The sequence below is a fragment of the Lithobates pipiens genome, unplaced genomic scaffold (genome assembly GCF_037356315.1).
Source record: "Lithobates pipiens isolate NorthernLeopardFrog02 unplaced genomic scaffold, aLitPip1_a1.2 Scaffold_22, whole genome shotgun sequence".
In the NCBI taxonomy this organism is placed as follows: domain Eukaryota; kingdom Metazoa; phylum Chordata; class Amphibia; order Anura; family Ranidae; genus Lithobates; species Lithobates pipiens.
The window spans coordinates 307,893,117-307,916,602 of record NW_027507784.1 but is presented as its reverse complement, the minus strand read 5'-3'; the positions used below and the strand labels follow the sequence as shown (position 1 = coordinate 307,916,602).

Sequence of the window (23,486 nt, the reverse complement as noted above, 5' to 3'; positions counted from 1 at the left end):
GTCAAAATGAATGAAGAAACTGATAATGAATATGAATCACTGTTTTTATCACTGTCTGTGTCCCCATTACGGAGATCCACTCTCTCTATTTGTCCTGTTTACACTCATCATTGAAAGTGAAAGAAAATTCCAAATGTTGGGTTGACACCAGAACAGTAATAGAAGGGAAATCTTCCAATGGGGACACTCAGTCTGGGTATCCCTCACTTTGGAGGTATTTCCTCTCACTTCCTGCTTTGGCTATGGGACAGGAAGTGAAGGGAAATCTTCCCTATGGGACACAGGTGGCAAAATAAAAATGACAGGGGTTATAACCCTCCATTATCTATCCAATATGGGAAAAAAAATTAAGTTTTGCCTTTTTGCTTCTTGTTCTACCTAGCATGGTCCTCTTGGAATTTCTGCATACTTTTAGCCATATAGTCACTGTGATATATAGGTGATTACAAACCTTTGGCCATATAGTGTACAAACCAACAAATGACATGAGGTAGGGCGATATAAAATGTAATATATCACCTTGGGCACAGATATATTTAAGAAGGATTGTATGTTTTCTACATCTCGGACTTCCATGCGACGCAGGAAACAGGATTTCTCTCCCGCAGCCTTATAGCAGACCAGACTCTGCAAAATAATAGATGATAAAATCACATTACCTGCATGCATGATAAGCAGATGTAACACTTCTATAGGGATTTAATATCTAATCTTAGAAATTACAGTACAGTATGCCTTCACCTGTTTTTCTTTTTTTCCTCCATATCATGCCTTTATCTTTGTTCAGGCATCAACTTGAATTGGCATTTACTTGCCAGGCTGGCTCAGAGTTGGCTGTGTTTACAAATGTCGGACACAGATCAGCTCCTGCTTCACCCTCTCACCTTGTCACTTACTACAAAGTTACATTATTGCAGTCCGAACATTGAGGAAGAGGAGACTGGGGAAATGTTTCTTCTTTCCTGGAGCAAACTGATTAACTGATACATACCCTGTTTCCCGAAAATAAGACCTAGAGTGATTGTCGGTGATGGCTGCAATATAAGCCCTAGTTAAAGTCCTTATAGGTCTTATTTTCAGGGAAACGGGGTAGGGCTTATATTGCAGCCATCACCGACAATCACACTAGGTCTTATTTTCGGGGGAAACAGGGTAATTTCATTCCAGACAGAGTCACTGTGGCTGGATCTCGAGCAGCTTTTTAATGATATTATATTTTTCTTGACATATCTTTACTTAAAGCGGAGGTCCACCCTAAAATGGACCTTCCGCTCATCGGATTCCTCCCCCCCTCCGGCGCCACAATTGGCACCTTTCAGGGGGGAGGGGGGTGCAGTTACCTGGATAATCCAGGTAACTGCACCCACTTCCGGGCTAGCTCTCTGCGGAAAGGAGCGTACGTTACGCCCCTTTCCGCAAGCGCCCGCCCCCTTCAGCAAGTGCCCCGCTGCCTGCTGGGAAACACACAGCTCCCAGAGGCAGCGGGGACCGTCCTCATTGCGCAGTAGGGAACCGAAAGGCACCATTTCCTGATTCCCATACCCAAGATGGCGGCGGCAGGACCCGACAGACCACCTAGCGATCGGCTTCGGGTGCCGACATCGCGGGCGCGCTGGACAGGTAAGTGTCACTATTTTAAAAGCCAGCAGCTGCAGTATTTGTAGCTGCTGGCTTTTAAAAAAAATAAAAAACGCGGAGTCCCGGTGGACTCCCGCTTTAAAGCAGAACTTCAGTAATTTTTACTTCTTTCTTTCTATTAAATCTTCTGCCCTTGTTGTTTTTAACTTTGCAAAAAACATTTTTTGCTGCCAGTACATACCTTATACAGTCCACTTCCTATTTCTTGTCTGGTCATTAGCCTAGGCTTATGACATCATGCACAGCTCTCTCTCTCACTCTCATGAGAGTTTGCTAGGAAAGGAGGGGAGGGGGGGTGAGTCATAAGAGGGCCAATGGGAGCTGCAGAGCTGGAGGTATGTGTGTCTGTGTAAATCCATGAAGTGAACAGGCAGCAGCTTCAGCTGCCCACAGTTAAAATAGCTTCAGCCAGACTCCGTGGAGGGAGATTTTTGCAGCATATTTGGCAAGTACAGAATCACAGAATATATAAAATAATATGCAAAGTGGTTGGGGGGAAGCTTCAGAATGGCAAAGGTGTTTTTATTACAAGTTATGTGAGCAGACTGCAGTTCTTCTTTAATGTTCTGCACTAAGCCCCTGCAGCGCAAAGACTGGTCTCTGGACTGCCCCCCGTTAATACTGTTCTACAAGGTAATCGTGTCATTTAAATACCAAGGGCAGGTAAGGGTGAGACTATTAAGGCAGTGAGCTATAGGTAGGTGACAGGGATGATCTCTGGTGCCCCGTCAATAGCATGGCCCAAAGAAACTGGCCTTCCACTCATTTAGCTCTGTTATTAAATGCTACATTAGCCACAGTGCTGCAAAGGACGACACTTTTTGGTGGCTATTTGTCCACAAATTTCTGATCCTTATAATCTATAACCACTTCAGCCCCGGAAGATTTTACCCCCTTCCTGACCAGAGCACTTTTTGTGATTCGGCACTGCGCCGCTTTAACTGACTAATTGTGCGGTCGTGCGAAGTGGCTCCCAAACAAAATTGACGTTCTTTTTTTCCCACAGAGCTTTCTTTTGGTGGTATTTGATCACCCCTGCGGTTTTCATTTTTTTGCGCTATAAACAAAAAAAGAGCGACAATTTTGAAAAAAAAGCATTATTTTTTACATTTTGCTATAATAAATATCCCCCAAAAATATATAAAAAAAAGTTTTTCCCTCAGTTTAGGCCGATAAGTATTCTTCTACATATTTTTGGTAAAAAATTGCAATAAGCGATTACTGATTGGTTTACGCAAAAGTTATAGCGTTTACAAAATAGGGGATAGTTTTATGGCATTTTTATTAATATTTTTTTTTAAATTGCCGGCAATCATCGATTTTTATCGGGACTGCGACATTATGGCGGACATGGGACATTTTTGACACATTTTTTGGACCATTGTTATTTATACAGCAATCCGTGCTATACAAATGCACTGATTCCTGTGTAAATGACACTGGCAGTGAAGGGGTTAACCACTAGGTGGCAGTGTATGGTTTGTGTGTCCTAGGGCTTGTTTCTAACTGTGGGGGGTGTGGCTGTGTGTGACACATCACTGATCTCTGCTCCAATCACAGGGAGCAGAGATCAGTGACACTGTTGATAGGCAGAACGGGGAGATGCTTGTTTACATTAACATCTCCCTGTTCTTCCTCCCTGTGAGGCGATCGCGGGTATCCCCACGGTGATCGAGGCCGCGGGACCTGCGACCCGACTCACGGAGCTTGCCAGTGGTGCACGCGTGCCCGCTGGCCGCCTCTTAAAGGGCAATGTACAGGTACGTGATTCTGCCTGTAGGAGCCCTTCTGCCGATATATATCGGCGTGAGGCAGTCGGCAAGCGGTTAACGTGTTACTAAACCCACAACAGTAAAATCAGTCTGTATATGCAGAAAAGCATGCTTGTTATACTCATTGTGGATCCTAAGGGGTTAATCCTCTGCATTGTGTGAAAAGGCTGTTTGATCCTGTCTTCTCTGATCCTCCGCTTTTACACTGTCCCCAATCCATCTCCTGATAGAAAAGAGCATTGGAGGCACTCTGCACATTCTCAGTTTGGTGTGGATTGCTAGAAAGTTTTTTTTTTTTTTCTTGGCAAGGTGCATGTGATCAGCACAGGGCCAATCAGCACTGTCCAGACAGAGGGGCAGGGGTTCTGTAGCCTCATAGGAGAAGAGAATGAAAACTCCTCCTACAAGCTTTATTCAGACACTGATAGACGTCCAAGAGTGCTATATACTGCTGATGAGAAAAGGTATTTTTATTTTAGTAAATTCAGTAAATAATTGCATTTCCATGTTCTGTGTACTGTGGGAGACCAGATATAGTGACTGCAAGGTCCTGGGTTTAGTAACACTTTAAAGAGCTGCTTTGTGGAGATGGTCAACAGTAGTGTAGACCCTTTGTTACATGTCCCCATTCACCTAGCAAAACGTAAGACCTTATGGAGCGCCGCACACTGATATACATCCTAGAAAAAGAGGAATATCATTGTTATAACAGCAGCTAGCTGCCATAACCTCGGTATCCTCTTCTGCAGCCGGCGTTCTGCTTTCTGATAGAAGTGGTCTCTGCGGCGGATTCAACGCAAAATCACTTTTATTGGTGGCGGGAGAGAGCGGTGCAGTCCGCCGCTTACTGGAGCTGTCCGCAGTGGCGAAGGCGTTCGGATGTTGCCCTTTGCTGGGTATGGAGACGAGTGAGGGGAAGATAGCCCGCACTCGTCTCCATATCATTGCAGGGTGGAAGCGACGTCAAAACTTCACTTCCGCCCATAGCTCTTAAAGGGCCATTTAAAAAAAAATTTTTTATGAAAAAATGTTTTATTAATTTTTTATTGCATTTTAGTGTAAATATGAAATCTTTTTGACTCCAAATCTTATATTTAAGAGGACCTTTCGTTGTTTTTCTTTTATTAAAAAGGGATGTTTACATTCCTTGTAATAGGAATAAAAGTGACACTTTTTTTTTTTTTAAAGAACAGTGTAAAAATAAAAGGTAAAATATATAAGAAAAAAAAATGTAAACACGCCCCGTCCCGCCGAGCTTGCATGCAGAAGTGAACGCATACGTGAGAGTGAGAGCAATAATTCTGGCTCTAGACCTCCTCTGTAACTCAAAACATGCAACCTGTAGAATTTTTTAAACTTCGACTATGGAGATTTTTAGGGGTAAAAGTTTGTTGCACTGACAGGTGCTCTTGCTGTTTTTTATTCCACAAAAAGCAGGTAAAAAACAGGATTGCTTAGCAAAAGCCTCACATATTACACACATTACACATTGTTAGGCACACAATTGACCCCTTTATCACCCCTGGATGTGTTAACTCCTTCTCAGCCAGTGCCATTAGTACAGTGACAGTGCATAGTATTAGCACTGATCAATGTATTAGTGCCACTATTGATGTCAGAGTCAGGTAGTGTACCCCCAGCCAGCGTCAGATAGTGTCAGATTGGCCGGAACAATATCGCAGTCCCACTGATTGCTGCCATTACCAGTATAGAAAAAAGTTCCAGTATAAATACAATAGTTTTTAAGCACTATAACTTTCATGCAAACCAAATATATACATTTGTAATATATATATATATATATATATATATATATATATATATATATATAATATATATATTACTGGGATTTTTTTTCCAAAGATATGTGGCAGAATACATTTTGGCCTAAATTCATGAAGAAATTAGATTTTTTTTAAAACATTTTTTATTAGATATGTTGTAAAGCAGAAAGCTAAAAAAAAATTTAGATTTTTTTTCAAAATGTTCGGTCTTTTTTCGTTTTGATAATTAAAAGACCAATGGTGATCAAATACCACCAAAAGAAAGCTCTATTTGTGTGAAAAAAATGATATCAATTTAATTTGGGTACAGTGTTGTCTGACCACGCAATGCTAAATAGCAAGGGGGTAAACCCTCTGGCAGATGGGTTTGTTAAAGTGGATCATGTTTTAAAAAAAAATATCCTACAGTACTTACATGGATTGATACATTTTGCCCAGGGAATCCCTCAACATGCTTTCAAGGGTGTTCAGAACCTGTAACCTTCATACAAATCTTAAATGTTGGTGGCTGTAGATGTGGGGATTTTAGTTTTAGCATGGACTTCCACACCAAAATTATAGGTCAGAATGACCAATTTTGGTAAAATCTGGACCCCATGGGGGATATTTACTAAAACTGGTGCAGCTGTGCATAGTAACCAATCAGCTTATAACTTCAGTTTGTTCAATTAAGCTTTGACAAAAAGGCAGAAAATGAACAGCAGGGCGCTGAGGTCCGATATCAAACTAAAAAACACTTTATTAAAATAAGCAGAACACTTACATTGAAGTTAGCATGAAATGCACTGATGGGGAACACCTGAGACCAAGCAGCTGTGATCATTGTAAGGCTGTATGCATCACTGAGCAAAGAGAGACCAAGGATAACAGGGAGCCAGATAGCTCAAAGTGTGGATATTAGTGGTGACATTCTAAGCTGTACATAAGGATGACAGCAGTCAAACTGTCTGGTGGATGTCAGAAGTGGGGGTGTGCTTGGTGCGTTTCTAGGGACTTTGCCCTCTTTTTCAAATTTTTACTTGAAAAAAATCGGAAAAAGAGGGCAAAGTCCCTGGACACATGTCATGCACATCCCCTCTCCCATCATCTACCGCGCATTTTGACAGCGGTCATCCGTGCGTGCAGCATAGAATGCCACTGATAATTTCCACACTTTGAGCTAGCTGGCTCCCTGTCATCCTCGGTCTGTTTGCTCAATAATGCCTACAGCCTCACACTGATCACAGCTGCTTGGTCTAAGGCAGGGGTAGCCAACCAGTGGCCCGCGGAGCCATCTGATGTGGCCTGCGACCTCCTGGAATGGCGGGTTAGCAAACCCAGATCACAGGTTGCCAACCCATCATACCACAGCATCAGTGTTGTGAATGAAGCTGGTGGTAGAGGAAGAAAGCATCGGTTGCAGAGCCTCATAAGCTGATGCTTCCTGTACAGCGCCGGCTTTTGCCACAGGCAGAGTCTATGGCAAAGTTCAGTTAACCCGCAGGATAGACACAGGTGCACTACGCTGCACCCGCGGTGTGGGTAAACCATAGCACATCAGTATGAAAGTCTTAAGCCCGTTTCACGCGATTGGCCCTACCCAATCGGAACCTCAATTCACTTCTACAGAGCGGCAGATGTAAACAGACTTTTGTCCGTTTACTCCTGCCTGCCTCCGATCCTTTAAAAAAAAAAAAAAAATAATCTGGGTGGATCGATTTGGAGGGCCTATAGAGTAGCCGTGACTTGTCATCCACCCGCTCCGCTCATTGTGGCCCACGACTGGTTACCAAGTTGCTTAAGTGGTCCTCGCTCTTAAAAAAGGTTGGGCACCCCTGGTCTAAGGTGTTCCCTATCCATGTTGTTTCATGCTAACTTCAATGTAAGTGTGTTGCTTTTTTTTAATAAAGTGTTTTTTTAATCTGATACTGACCTCAGCGCCCTGCTTTTTGTTTTCTTCCACATTGAGGTCATCTACCCAGCTGCAGAGGTTCCAGTCTCGGCCCCTTCTCCTCTTCAGCCATCCATCCAGTTGCCTCATCCATTCCTCTACCCTGTTGATGGTCTACAGATACAGATGAAAGTTCCAATGGACCAAGGGACTCTGCACTTCTCCTAGGTGTGCTGTATGTACTGTGTACTTGTCCACTTTTTGGATTTGAAAACTAAGGTCCCTTAAAGAGGAAGTAAACTCTGATGGGTTTACTTCCTCTTTGTCCCCCTGCAAAGGTAAAGCATAATGGGCTACTATGCATTGCATAGTAGCCCATTATGTGTCACTTACCCGACACAGGAGCCAGCGATGTCACCGATGTCCCCTGTAGCACGGAGCGTCCATCTTCCTTCCGGGTATCGCTGCTCCGGCCACTCACAGCGCCGGAGCAGCGATGACGTCACTCTCGTGCATGCACACGGAAGCCGCCACTAACGGCATATCGCTGTTAGCAGCAGCATGCCAGCAGCGCCATGTAGGTTTAGGAGATATTTCTTGGACCTACAGGTAAGCCTTAATCTAGGCTTACTTGTAGGTCAAAGTGGTTTGTAAGGGTTTTAACACTGACGGGAGTGATCAGGTCTGCCTGTCAGTTTTTCAGATCGGACCATCTATTGCCCTCTGTGGAGCGGCGGATGTCAGCGGACATGTGTCTGCTGACACCCGCCGGCATTTGATCTCATCCCATTAGCTAAAAACAGACAAATGGAGATCTGTTCCCCATCCGTCTGGCGGATTGGATCGGATGACAGTCGGATGGAAATAGACAGGTGGTCCATTTTCATCTGACTGCCCCATAGAGAACAATGGGCTGTGTCCGTGCCCGTTCTGGATAGTGGAGCAGACACAGACCATCCGCCTGCTTAGCGGAGATCAACGGAGATTTCCCCAGCTGAGCAGGTGGATCTGCTTGCCTGTCTGAAAGGGCCATAAACCTAGAAGCTGATTGGCCACCATGCACAGCTGCACCAAATTCTGTGTGCTCCACTTTTAGCAAATCTCCCCCTGAGTCAAACACTTTCTTCCATCCACCTATGACAGACACCCATGGCAACTAGGATGTTAAGGTTGCAGCACGGGGGCCCATAAATCATGGGAACACACCAACACTTCCTTCCTCCTCTTTTTCCTTCTTCTGTACCTTCCCACTGCCCTCACTTCCCCATTGTTCTCTATTTTCACATATTTCCCTTCTACACTTTGTCAGTAATTCTTCCCAGCTTGACTGCAAGGCTCAAATACAACAAAATCTATATCACATTAAAATCACTTTGCCATTGAGTCTATTCAGATATATGCACAGTATGGGGGAGATTTACTAAAACTGGATCACTCAGAATCTGGGGCAGTTGTGCATGGTAGCCAATCAGCTTCTAACTTCAGCTTCTTCAATTATGCCTTGATAATAAAACTGGAAGCTGATTGGTTTCTATGTAGAGCTGCACCAGATTTTGCACTCTCCAGTTTTAGTAAATAACCCCCCAGTGCTTTAATTTGTATTTGTACACTTGGTTCATTGCTATCTCACCTGAATTACTTAATACTTATAAGACCAGCTTTGTGCAACTCACATCTCAGTTATCTCATATCTGACCTTGTAATGTACTCTTAGGCCTCATGCACACCTGATGTTTTTACAGCTGCTGTTTTTGGCTTCAGACAACAGTTAATTAAACTCCCCATCCTGTTATCCTATGTGTCCATGCACACATAGGCTGTTATCAGCAGTTTTCGGCTGGGGTGTTTTTTGGCTTTAACCACTTCAGCCCCAAAAGATTTTACCCCCTTCCTGACCAGACCATTTTTTGCAATCCGGAACTGCGTCGCTTTAGCTGACAATTGCAGAATCGTCCGATGTTGTACACAAAAAAAAAATTTCCCCCACAAATAGAGCTTTCTTTTGGTGGTATTTGATCACCTCTGCAGTTTTTACTTTGCGCTATAAACAAAAAAAGCAATATTTTTTACTTTTTGCTATAATAAAAATCCCCCAAAAAATATATAAAAAAATGAATTTCTCAGTTTAGGCCGATATGTATTCTTCTACATATTTTTGGTAAAAAAAAAAAAAAAAAATCGCAATGTGCGTATATTGATTGGTTTGCGCAAAAGTTATAGCGTCTACAAACTAGGGGATAGATTTATGGCATTTTTATTATAATTTTTTTATTAGTAATGACGGCGATCTGCGATTTTTATCATGACAGCGACGTTATGGTGTACACATCGGACACTTTTGACACTATTTTGGGACCATTGTAATTTATACAGCGATCAGTGCTATAAAAATGCACTGATTACTGTGTAAATGACACTGGTAGGGAAAAGGTTAAACACGAGTGGGCGACCTTTCTGTGAAAAAAAAAACCCCTAGTGTGCGATCAAGGGGTTAAGTGTGTCCTAGGGAGTGATTCTAGCTGTCTGTGGGATTGGGTACTACTGACATCACAGCTATCAATGCTACCGAGGACAGGGAGCAGTGGATCTTGTTTACAAAGGCATCTCCGCGTTCTGCCTCTCCTCACCGCAATTCCTGGCTGCCGGTGAACATTGAGTTCCCGGGATCTGCGGGCGGACTCTCGTCGTAGGTGGCGGGCGCATGCGCCCAATAGGGGGCAAATTCACAGGTACGTCCATTTTCCTGCCTGTGCCATTCTGCCGACGTACATCTGTGTGCGGCGGTCGGCAAGCGGTTAAAAAAATTAAACTAGTGTGTCCAGAAAGGAGTTTTTCAGCTGTAAAAATGCTCTGACATCAAAAAAAGGTGATAAACGCTCAGAAACGCGGCTCACCAGCGTTTTTTTTACTTTTTTGATCGATTGAAAAAAATAAACACTATTACAAAAACATCTGCAATCCCGAAGCCTCATCTGCAATCCCAATGTGAAAGCCCGAGTGCTTTAAGAGCCCTTTCACAATGTCAGCGCCCGAAAAACACTCGAAAAGCACCGCTTAAACTAGCAGCGCTTTACCAGTGTTTTTTGAGCGCTATTGGAGTGCTTTTAACCCCTGCTAGTGGCCAAATAAAGGGTTAAAAGCCCCCACAAAGCGCTGCTGCCAAAAGCGCCTTTCAGGCGTTTTGCAGGCGCTTCCCATTGATTTCAATGGGAAGGGGCGCTTTAGGTGCGGTGTATTCACCGCTCCAAAAGTGCTGCAAAGAAGCTGCTGCCAGGACTTTTTTTGACGCCCTGCCAGCGTAGCGCCTCAGTGTGAAAGCACTCGGGCTTGCTGTTGCAGCTTCTTTCAGGCGCTTTACAGGTGCTTTTTTTAAAGCTAAAGCGCCTGAAAAATGTCCCAGTGTGAAAGAGATCTCAGTATGAAAGCACTCGGGCTTTCACATTGGGATTGCAGATGAGGCTTCTTTCAAGCGCTTTACAGGTGCTTTTTTTAACGCTAAAGCGCTTGAAAAACGTCTGAAAAATGCCCCAGTGTGAAAGGGGTCTTAAAACAGTTAAAAAACAGTAAAAAAAAAAAACAATAAAAAACAAGTACAATTGACCCGAAAGCATTATAATTTCCTTTATGCAGAGAGTAGGGTGTTGCATTGCAGTAACCGGCACTCACATGTTTGCTGTCATATAACACCACGGAGGTTTGGTTCCTGGAAGTGACCCGATAAGTGACCGTATTCCTCTTCCTGTCGGTAATGGCAGACTGGTTTACTGGGGAACCCTGCAGGTTTTTGTAGGTCAGTCGGACGACCTGTAACGGAGGCTAAACATAAAGTTCATGTCAATTATAATTTACCTGTGTGACTGGAGTCAAGAGAGTCCAAGCAAAGAGCGACTGCTATGGTCAATGTCAATGCTTTTCCTTTACACCGACTTAAAGTGTTACTAAACCCACAACAGTAAAATCAGTCTGTATTTGCAGTAAAGGATGCTTGTTATACTCACTGTGGAACCTAAGGGGTTAATCCTCTGCATTGTGTAAAAAAAAAAAAAAAAAAGGCTGTTTGATCCTGTCTTTTCTGATCCTCCCCTTTTTCCACTGTCCCCAATCCATCTGCTGATAGAACAGAGCCTTGGAGGCACTCTGCACATGCTCAGTTTGGTGTGTATTGGTAGTTTTTTTTTTGGGGGGGGGGAGAATGCATGTGATCAGCACAGGGCCAATCAGCACTGTCCAGACAGAGGGAGAGGGGTTCTGCAGCCTCATAGGACAGTCAGAGGAGAATGAAAACTCCTCCTACAAGCTTTACCCAGACACTGATAGAAGTCACATGACTGCTATACACTGCTGATGAGAAAAGGTATTTATCAGTTTATATCTACTAAGATATTTGCATTTCCATGTTGTTTGTACTGCGGGAGACCAAATATAGTGAGTGCAGGGTTCTGGGTTTAGTATCACTTTAAAATGAAGAGGTATATACCTATTCCTAGAGATAAGTAGTAGAGTGAAGGACCTTTCACACTTATATGTATGCAGTGGCTATAACATACCTCCCAACCTTTTGAGATGGGAACGAGGGACAGCTATTAGCAAACGCACCATGCACGCTTAACCTCCCTGGCGGTACGATTATTTCAGATTTTAGGTGCTGAAAGCGGTACAATTATTTTGCATGAAAATTTGGCGTTTTATATTGTAGTCCTGTAATTCTTAGGAATAACTCAATTAAATCTGTCCAAACCAGAGTCTAGCAGACATCCTGGGTATGATAAAGTTTGAAAAATTAAATCATAAATTATAATATAATAAATAACTATAAATAATTATACCAAATAATAATGTAATAATAATAAAAATTATTCAATAATGAAATCAAATCAAAAACACTGAAATTTTCTCAGTTGCAGAATTGTCACTGTCATTACTTTTCAGTATTTGATGACGGATCTCCCCACAAATCGCTATCCCTCAATTCTGCGAGTGATTCTAATTTATTATCGCTGTTTTCTAGCTGGTCTAAAACCTCTTTTGATGTAAAGGGACAGTTTTGGTTGCTATGGACAATCTCCAGTTTCCAGCCATAAAGAACAGTTTTTATATTATAAAACTGCATGCAGGACACTGGGCAGACCACTAGGGACAAAGGGGATGTGAAATAATTACATACAGTAATGTAATCTGTAAGATTACATTATACTGTATGTATACTGTGTGTTTCACTTTTTGAATTTGGCGCCGTTCTCCGTCCCCGTGCGTTGCAACGCTCGCAGGGAACGGAGCCCGGCGATGTGATACATCGAGCGGAGGACGAGCCACTCGCAGTGCGGGGAGACATCACTGGATCCAGGGGATAAGGTAAGTAAGCTCATCCTGGATCCAGCAATGCGATCCCGAGTCTGGCTCGGGGTTACCGCTAATGGTACTGAATTTTCACCCAGAGCCAGACTCGGGAATACCGCCAGGGGGGGTTAAATGAGAATTATACAAAAAAATATATATATTTCTTAAACCACTACTATTCCTTTATACTGTTTTTTTTAATTTACAAATGCAACAATTTAGAATGAAAGGTCCACTGATCCCCGCTGAGCAGGTGGATGACAGGCGCATGTCTGCTCCTCTTATACAGAGTGGACATGGACACAGCCCGCTCAGATCTATGGGCGGTCGAGTGTAAACAGACCACCTGTTTACATCTGACTGTCATCCGATCCGGTCCGTCTATTTTTGGGAGATTGAATTGGACGTCGGCAGGTGTAAACTCCATGGAGAGGAATAGATTCGAATCGGGTCCACCCGAAAAACTGACAGTAAGACCTAATCGGGACATCCGTGTGAAAGGGGCCTAAGGGAGAAGTAACTGACTGTCCATCTCTCTGTCACTTTGCTTTCACCTCCAATCAGTAAGCTCTCCATTAGCATATGAACTGATTGTTTCCTTGTGCTGCTTCTTTCTCTCTATATCCGAGTTCTGCTGTACAGGAACTGCAAGAGCCTGATTCAGGTACTTGCACTCCATTTTTTAATTCCAGTTCTGAGATGGAGAAGAATAAATCATTGCAGTAGAGTTCCCCCACACTTCAGGGGGTAAGGGCCTGTTAGGCTCCTTTCACACTGGGGCATCGGCACCGTCGGCAGTAAAGTGCCGCTCTCTTTAGCGGCGCTTTACCTTAGTTTTTGTGGGGAGTTTTTAACCCCTGCTAGCGGCCGGAAAAGGGTTAAAATGACCCGCAAAACACCGCTGCAGCGGCGCTTTGCCGATGGTTCTACAGTGGTGCGCATTCAGTTCAATGGGCAGGAGCGGGGAAGGAGAACCGTATACACCGTTCCTTCACCGTTCCAAAGATGCTGCTTGCAGGACTTTTTTTACCGTCCTGCAAGCGCACTGCTCCAGTGTGAAAGCCCTAGGGCTTTCACACTGGAGAGACAGAAGAGGCGCTTTACAGGTGCTATTTTTAGTGCTGTAGCGATTGTAAAGCGCCTCAGTGTTAAAGGGGTCTTAGGTCTAGGGGGAGCTGAAGAGGCTGTATTACCTACTTCTAAATCCTGCTCTGGCTGGCTCTGGCACCATCATCTTCCCCCTGACGGTGCTCTGGGTGGTCCCTCGGCATCATCATGTACAATGTGGGGCTATTATCCTTACATTTGTGCTTGGAGGAAGCAGGCATGCAACCACAGCCCAGGCATGTACTGGCCATCGGGAATACCGGGAGATTCCCGGTGGGCCGATGGCTCAGTGGGCCGGTTTCAGTGACAGCCTAGCCAAATGAATGGCTGCGCTACTCGCACAGCCATTCATTTGAGCACCGCTGTACTTCCGAGAACAGCGCTGCGCACTTCGGCTCTTTCCGCCCCCACTCGGTGCTCTCATAACACATCTTCGGCCACCTCCAGCCCACAGTCGTCCTTTTCCGCCACCGCTCGGCTTCCCCCACCCTGCTCCTCTCCGACAGCGAACAAAACTCGGCTATCTCCGGCGGCCCCCACGGTAACGGACGCTGTGAGTTTAAATGAGCCGGGGGCCGCCATGAGAGCAGCCGACAGGCAGAGAAGTCCCTGGAGCAGACGAGGGAGCCTGGAGGATGGCGGTGCTGCAGGAACCCATCCAGGTAACCGGCCGGCCCATTGAATACTGTATATAGCACATGGCTGTATATATATATATATATATATATATATATATATATATATATATATATATATATATATATATAGCTGTATACAGAATATGGCTGTGTGTATGTGTATATATATATATATATATATATATATATATATATATATATATATATACATAGCAAAGGATGTGGTGCTAAATAAAATAACATAAAAAATTCATTTGGTGAAAATAATGGTTAAAATAATATGCAAAATCCAACATAGCTAAAAGTTCACCAAAACTGTCAATTAATATTAAAATGTGCATAAAAATATTTTCAGCAAAAAAATCATATATAAAAATGCTTATAATTAAAAACCCCCCTTTTTTTTGCACTCTTTTTGCACTTTAATACCAAGGACATAGTTTGGATAAAATGGTTTTAATTATAAGCATCATTTATATACGAATTTTTTGCTGAAATTTTTTTTATGCACATTTCAATATTAATTGACACGTTTGATGTACTTTTAGCTATGTTGGATTTTTTGTATTATTTGAATCATTATTTGCACCAAATGGATTTTTTTTATGTTATTTTGGTTAGCATCACATCCTTTGCTATATATTCAATTTATCTGTGGCTTTGTGTAAGGCCCCTTTCACACATGCGGATGGTATGTCCGTATTTCATCCATCCGTTTGCAGATGAAATACGGGCATACATTCATCCCTATGGGATAGCGGGTGTCTGCGGATGAACATCCGCAGACACCAGATTTCATCCGCCTCCGCAACAGTCTGCACAGCGGATCGGATGAACATGGACAGACGGTCCGTGCGCATCCGATCCCCATAGAGGAGAGCAGAGATCTGACAGGGCGGTCCCTGCACAGTGTGCGGAGACCGCCCTGTCCGCAGCCAGCTCAGCGGGGACAACGAAGCGATCCCCGCTGAGCGAGCGGATCATCACGGGGCGGATCATTACTGATCCGTCCCGTGTGAAAGGGGCTTAAACCTGTTTGATGTTGGCAGCTTCTCATTACTGCGGTTGATCAAAAATAGGTGTGCGCATTAGTTGTTTATTTTAAAATATATAATGCAGAGCCAGACTTCGGGCAGGTGACAGGGGGACACCAGGGGGTGGGGGGGCTGGAAAATAAAAGATCACCAGCAGTGTGCTGTCGGCTTCTGAGTTTGCATACTCCTGCTATGTGTCTAGCCGGGCCGTGATGACGTCACTCTCGTGCAAGTGCGCATTATACTGTTTTTGTGCGTGTTTGCAAAATTGGAGTGGGCCGGTCTGGATGAAGTCCAGGGCCAAATTTTTGTCCCAGTCCAGCCCTGCCACAGCCTGAAGTGCCTTAGTGGTCTATGATGGACCAGTCGCATGCATGGATGAAGTCTACAAGAGTGGGGAATAAGGTATTACTCCTTATCCCTTTAACCCCAGACTTAAAGTGATTGTAAACCCTTGTTTACAACTTTATGTTACAGGTAAGCCTATATTAAGGCTTACCTGTAGCTAACAAGGATATCTCCTAAACCTGCGCGGTTTAGAAGATATCCCTGTATTTGCATGTGCCGACGTCATGTGGCACATGCGCACTTAAGACAACTGAAGCAATGGCGCTATATGCCCTTGCTTCAGTTGTACTCTGCTGTTCCCGCATGCATGCACGGAGTGACATCATTGCGGCTCCGGCTAATCACAGCGCCGGGGCCGTGATACCCGGAAGTCACTCCGGGACAACATGTTGGCGGTCGGAGGGGGAGATGTGGACCAATGCGAGGGCTTCGATCTGAGGTAAGTGATACATAATTAGCTAGTATGCCATGCATACTAGCTAATTATGCCTTTGTCTTGCAGGGTTGTTGTTTTTTTCTTGCTGAGGGTTTACTTCCTCTTTAAAGTGTTACTAAACCCAAGAGCCTGCATTCACTATATCTGGTCTCCCACAGTACACAGGACATGGAAATGCAAATATTTTAGTAAATATAAACTGCTAAATACCTTTTCTCATCAGCAGTATATCAGTCATGTGACTTCTATCAGTGCCTGGTTAAAGCTTGTAGGAGAAGTTTCCATTCTCCTCTGACTGTCCTATGAGGCTGCAGGACCTCTGACCCTCTGTCTGGGCAGTGCTGATTGGCCCTGTGCTGATCACATGCATTCTCCCAAGGAAAAGAAAAACTGTAGCAATACACACGAAACTGAGCATGTGCAGAGTGCCCCCAAGGCTCTGTTCTATCAGGGGATGGATTGGGGACTGTGGAAGAAGGGGAGGATCAGAGAAGACAGGATCAACAGCCTTTTACACAATGCAGAGGATTAATCTCTTAGGTTCCACAGCGAGTATAACAAGCATGCTTTACTGTATATACAGACTGATTTTACTGTTGCGGGTTTAGTAACACTTTATTGACCAGTTAACCCTTGCAGTGTGAAGGGGGTGTCCATAGTAAGGGTAATTTTTTATGTTATTTATTAAGCATTTATCTTATGCAAAGCTCTGTATCAGTCGTAAAGAAAGCACACTTGTCATGGCAGGAAACATAGAAGAATTCAAGTCCATGATAGCAACAAGTTTGAAGCTCTGTAAATGAGAGACTTGGAAGAGAGCTGCTACAAAATGCCAACGCATTTCACTTAACAAGTCTGTAGGTGAAGGGCATTTCGGAGACTTCTCTAATTCGCATCCCCTTATTACAGGAAGTCTGCAGTGAAATGGGAGAAGATCACTGAGAGTCTCCTGGCACCTGTCCTGTTCCCATCTGCTACAACCTCCCCAATACACAAACCTTTGCCTGGTTACAGCACAGGAGATTGTATTCAATGATTTGCATTGTAGGTAAACCTGAACAATCAACTTCTCTTATTTGCTCCCCTTTGGTCTGTTAAATATATAATTGAAAGTGTTTAGATATACCTGTACCTGTTTGAGAAAAACACCTGTTGATCCGGCAAGAAATCATTTCATCTGACATAGGTGTGCGCACAGGGTTTTCCAGGTGTGCCCGGGCACACCCTAATCACCTTGTGTGGCGCAGATTCCCCCTGTTCAGACCCCTGATATTTCACCAACAGGGCTACTAAAATAATTGTAAAAAAATAATAAAAGCTACTGACACCAATCTCTGTCAGACTAACACTGTCCATTGCTCTGCTAACACCATCAGTATACGTAGACATGCACACACATGCAAATACTGTATGCTTGAGCTGTGGGGTGCACACCTACACTATATTGCCAAAAGTATTGTGACATCTGCCTTTACACGCACATGAACTTTAATGGCATCCCAGTCTTAAGCCTCGTACACACAATTGGATTTCCCGACCAGAATTGTGTGATGACAGCATGACATAAAAAAAATAAAAAAAAATTAGACATGCTATCTGCCAATAGAACTTAACCAAAAAGTGCATTCTATGCATCCAGAAATATAGAAAATATACCAAATCAAATCATTATTCAACCAAAAAATAAAATAAAACCCTCATGCATGTGTCCTGCTTCTTAACCACTTAAGCCCCGGACCAATTTGCAGCCAAAGGACCAGGCCCCTTTTTGCGATTCGGCACTGCGTCGCTTTAACTGACAATTGCGCGGTCTTGCGACGTGGCTCCAAAACTAAATTGGCGTCCCTTTTTCCCCACAAATAGAGTTTTCTTTTGTTGGTATTTGATCACCTATGCGGTTTTTATTTTTTGCGCTATAAACCAAAATAGAGCGACAATTTTGAAAAAAATGCAATATTTTTTACTTTTTGCTATAATAAATATCCCCAAAAAATATATAAAAAATAAAAAAATTTCCTCAGTTTAGGCCAATACGTATTCTTCTACATATTTTTGGTAAAAAAAAAAATCGCAATTAGCAATTATTGATTGGTTTGCGCAAAAGTTATAGTGTTTACAAAATAGGGGATAGTTTTATAGCATTTTTATTAATATTTTTTTTTTTTACTAGTAATGGCGGCGATCAGTGGTTTTTACTGTGACTGCGACATTATATCGGACATTTTTGACACGTTTTTGGGACCATTGTCATTTATACAGCAATCAGTGCTGTTTAAATGCACTGATTCCTGTGTGAATGACACTGGCAGAGAAGGAGTTAACCACTAGGGGGTGGGGAGGGGTTAAGTGTGTGTGTGTGTTTTTTTTTTACTTTAGGGGGCGTGGCTTGGTGTCTGACGTCACTGATCGTCTTTCCCTATAACAGGGAACAGACGATCAGTGATAGGCTCAGTAGGAAGCACGGGGAGAGGTTTGTTTACACTTACCTCTCCTCGTTCTTCAGCTCTGTGACCCGATCGTGGGACAGCAGCGGTGATCGGGTCCGCTGGTCACGGAGCTCAGGACCGGGTCGGGAGCGCTCCGCTGGTGGCGTGCTCCTGACCCTTGACTGGGCACTTAAAGAGCAACGTACCGGTACATGCTTTTGCCCAGCCGTGTCATTCTGCTGACGTATATGTGCAGGAGGCGGCCCTTAAACGGTTAATATAGGGGGTCAACAATGCCGAGAGTTGGCATATTTTTTTTTCTAAGTAATTTTTATTCTACTTTTTAATTAATATCATGAATTTAAATGAATATGAATTTATTGTCAGTTATTATCGGCACCTTTAGTGCAAGAAAAGCTCAAGAAAAATGCATCCCTTTAAATTCTATGTATGTCTTCACACTGGTCCATTGTGCTTCTGTTGTGGTGTTAAGAATCCTGCTTGGTTTTTGATCAGTTAAAAAAAAACGCACCCTGTTGAAATACATTAAAAATCAATCAATAATGCACCCGTGTTAGGTTTATGTCGCGGTTTTTTAGTCACGTGACCGTAGAAAAACACAATACGCACAGTAAAATTGTGGCAAAATAGCGTGCGCTTTTGGCGCCACTATCGGCACCTTTTTTTTTAATTACAAAAACACCAGAAATTTTGGTGCATCTCTACAAATGTTTTTTCTTCCACCATCATTGCTTGATTCTCTCATCAACACTGAAATCCTTCCACGGGGCTATTGTGTTCTACCGGTGGGGAGCCTTCCCTGTCGGCAGAAGACAAATATACCTGCTAGCAGCTGTAACCGCTGGCAGGGATTGCATGAAATAAAAAATGACAGGCTGGTTGTACTGAAGTTGATTGCTGATCGACTTAAGTACTTTCATGCTTTAGCCTACAGTTTTCCTGTCTGTGTAATTTTTTCCTCCTTTCTACAGTGGTTCTCCTAGACCAGTGATCTATTCACATGTATTGTTTGGCTTCCGATTCCACCTATGGATGTTGCCTGCTTTTCTGTGGATTTATATTTCCTTTCCCTTCTAACACTTCCTGGCCCACCTCCCAGTTTCCTTCCCTATATACGACATGCTCAGTGCAGCCCATGTTGCCTGAGCAGCTTTCTATTTCTCTGAGCTCCTGGTTGCCTACTATTATGTGTATTCAGTGTCTGACTTGCCATTTACTGACCCTGACTTAGTTTACTTCTTGTACTTGCCTGCCAACTGCCCTGACCTTGGCTTGTTTACTGGATACTCTTCTGTCTCTGCACATGCGAGTGATCGTTGCATTTTCAGCTGGGGGCCACAACCTGGTCCCAGCTTTTTGCAAGTCCATCCCCACCATCAGGGGCCCTGGTGAAGAAGCAGGCAGGGGCTTAGACAAACCCAGAGTTGGCGATCTACAAGCGCTCACTACCACTGCAACCTGACACATTTAACCAGCCTGCCCATAAATGGATCAAATCTCAGCCAGTCTCTGCTGAACCAGCTGAGATTCAATCCATCTATGGCCAATTTTATTGTTTTAATTAGTCAGTGGTGCTCCAGATGAGCAGAAACAAAAAATAAATAAAAAAGAGGGATAAAAAGCCACCAGAGAGACCCTTCTAGTATTTAGTTGTACGTTGTACTTATTTTAGCACATGTGGAGAATAGGACTGTTATTACGCAGAGTGTGGAAAGTCGCACTTTATGCTGATTGGTGTTTCCAGAAATTCTTGCATTGCGCTAGGTTGTGAGCAGATTCAGTGAAAAATGGTAAAAAGGATGAGGCCCCAAAATAGAACCAATGTGTGGTCGGCAGAGGTGACCATTAAACAAAACGGTGCTTCCAAGTGGATTCTTCAGGAAGGTTCAGGAAGGTTGGTATTTATTGATCATAAAAGCTCATTTAAAAAAAATCATCAGTTTCGTGGCTCTTAAAGTGGAGGTTCACACAAGAATTGAATGTTTCGGAACCCTCCCCCGCTCCGTTGTCACATTTGGCACCTTTCGGGGGGGGGGGGGGGGGCTGTGCAGATACCTATATAATACAGGTATTTGCACCCACTTCCAGGAATAGACTCCCGCAGGAGTCACGCCCCTTCTCATCCCCGCCCCCAGCTGTCTCCTGGGAAACACACAGGTCCCAGAAAATAGTGGGGAACGGTTAGGACGCGCATCGCGACTCACGCATGTGCAGTAGGTAACCGGGAAGTGAAGCCATAATGCATCACTTCCTGATCCCCTCACCGAGGACGGCGGCGGCAGCTGCCGAGAGCTGAGCAATTGATCGGCTTCGGCTGCCGACATCGCTGGACCCTGGGACAGGTAAGTGTCCATTTATTAAAAGTCAGCAGCTGCAGTATTTGTAGCTGCTGGCTTTTAATATATTTTTTTTAGGTGGACTCCCTCTTTAAGTGGCCACTTTGTCAGGAAAAGGTGTACAGTACACTTTAATGGGTATGATCTGTGTATGTTCTTTCAGCCCAGAGTATACTGTATAGTTGATGGAATGCACAGATCCCTTTCATTAAAGTGGTTGTTAAGCTGCTCTAACCTGTATACACCACCAGCACTGCCTCCTATTGCAGTGCCCCCCTCTGTGATTTATAAAAATAAATGCTGCAAATACCTAATTATAGCATTTATATTTATAAATCATTCACAGAGGGGGGCACTGCAATAGGAGGCAGTGCTGATGGTGTATACAGGTTAGTGTTATGATAGCAGCAGGAGGGGAAGCTACCACACAGACAGAAAGGGGAGGGGAGGAGGACACAGGAGCAGAGAGGAGAGCAGGCTGCTGATGATAGCGGCACATAAACTGACCACGCTGTCAGGGCTCAGCAGCCATGATACACCGTGGTCAGTTTACAGAGGGGTGGGGAGAAACTGGCAGGATCAGCCAGGTTTTTTAGATGTTACAGGGGACCAAATGACACAGGACAAGCACTGTGTCATATAACATGCTTTAAAGGAGCGGTATCCATTTTTTTTGTGGGGTTATCATTAACAAATGTTTTAAAGTATACTGTGCACCTTTTCCTGACTAAGTGCTTCGAAAAACGTTGATGGTTCTTTAGCCTGTTTTTATGATCAATAAATGCCAACTTTCCTAAAGAATCCATTTGGAGACAACTTTTTGTTTAACTGCTTGCATACCAGCCGCTGCCATTATACTGGGGCAGGTTGGCACGGCTGTGCCAATCGGCGTAAGTGTACGTCGACCACTTTAAGAGCTATAGGGGGAGCACGCCCACAGTGTGATGCCGAAACTGATGCACGTGGTCAGTGGCTGCAATGTCCGCCGGCGACCCTTTCTGTCAGGGAAGTAGAGAGCGATCTGCTGTTCCTAGTGATCAGGAACAGCGATCTCTCTCCATTCCCTGTCAGTCCACTTTCCCCACAGTTAGAAACCACCTCCCCAGGGAGCACTTAACCCCTTGATCGCCCCCCTAGTAACCCCTTTTCCCTGCCAGTGACATTTATACAGTAATCAGTGGCTTTATATTTTTTCCATTAAAAAATCAGTGGCTTTTTTTTTTAGCTTTGATCTCTGTATAAATATCAATGGTCCCAAAAAAGTGTCCGACACAATATCGTAGTCCCACTAAAAATCGCTGATCACCACCACTACTAGTAATAAAAATACCATAAATATATCCCCTATTTTGTAGACACTATAACTTTTGCACAAACCAATCAATATACACTTATTGCGATTTATTTATTTTTTCCAAAAATATGTAGAATTTTTTTAAATAATAATGTGTTTTTTTTTTCAAAATTGACATTTTTTTTTTTTATAGCGCAAAAAATAAAAATTGCAGAGATGATCAAATACCACCAAAAGAAAGCTCTATTTGTGGGAAAAAAAGGACATACATTTTGTTTGTGTACAACGTCGCATGTAGACAATTGGCAATACTACAAAAAACAAATAAAAGTCCTTTTTATAATATTGCAGCAGCGCATTGTTTCCTCATTCAAATACGGATATCACTTCTCATGATCAATACGATGAGGTAAATAGCGGAAAAGTAGAGTCTCTTATTGCGATCTGTACACAGCTTCCACCCACGATTCACCATGTGTGGTAAAAAACACCCCTTGTACACTCATCAGACCGTAAATAATATAGAGCCTTGATATCTCAAGATTCATAAAAAATAATACAATGTACACATAGCGTAATCCCGTTTAAGCAATTTTATTCAATTTTGCCCACAACCTCCCTAGTAAAAATATGCGTACCAAAATATAAAATATATGTAGCATATAATAAAGTGCACTGTGCCTGTTTAGTAGAAACCTCCACCGGAAAAAGAGAGACTACCGCTCGTATAGAATCAGCGGAAATCTCCCTGATCGTCGGGATTGGCTTGAACGCACTCGTGAGGCGCAGGCGTCACTTCCGATAGGCCACGACACTGACACGTTTCGTCATATCCGACTTCGTCTGAGGGTGTGACCTACCAACCGGAAGTCAGCTTTTATGTGCGTCCCACGGCGTTCACAGCCAACCGGGACCACATTATATCTGACAAGCAGTGCGGTTGGCCAATCATCGCCACCGCACAACTAACCTATTAAGTAACCTGTTGGAATGAGCTGATAAATAAGAATTAGTACTAGATAAGTTATACAGTTTACCTCTACTCCTGTAAATAGATAAAAACACTGTAAAAAATTATATAAAAATAATGTGCCTCCTAAATATAAATAATGACTAATACACAATTATAAATCGATCCACCAATAATTGATGGTCTACGTGGAGGACGAACGTAAACTATAAGGCCATGTACACACGACCGGACTTTTTGAGGGACTAGGTGCGACGGACTTTCGGCGGAGTTCCGACTGACTTTCCGAATGAACGGACTAAGTTGGCCACACACAATCACACCAAAGTCCAACAGATTCAAACGTGATGACGTATGACCGGACTAGACTAAAGAAGTTCATAGCCAGTAGCCAATAGCTGCCCTAGCGTCGGTTTTTGTCCGTCGGACTAGCAGCACACACAAACTCCGGCGGAGTTCCAGTGGAAAAATGTAA

At 43.5% G+C, this 23,486-nt stretch overlaps 1 protein-coding gene across 1 annotated transcript in view; it reads right to left on the bottom strand.

Annotated features, from left to right (window-relative positions):
• The window catches only part of BRICD5 (BRICHOS domain containing 5), a 35,412-nt gene that overhangs the window by 6,000 nt on the left and 5,926 nt on the right, over positions 1 to 23,486 (bottom strand). The window contains exons 3-4 of the mRNA XM_077449352.1: positions 10,731 to 10,880; positions 520 to 627 (exon numbers count right to left, since the gene is read on the bottom strand). Of these exons, the coding sequence (XP_077305478.1) occupies positions 520 to 627; positions 10,731 to 10,880 (258 nt within the window). The remainder of the gene's footprint in view (positions 1 to 519; positions 628 to 10,730; positions 10,881 to 23,486) is intronic.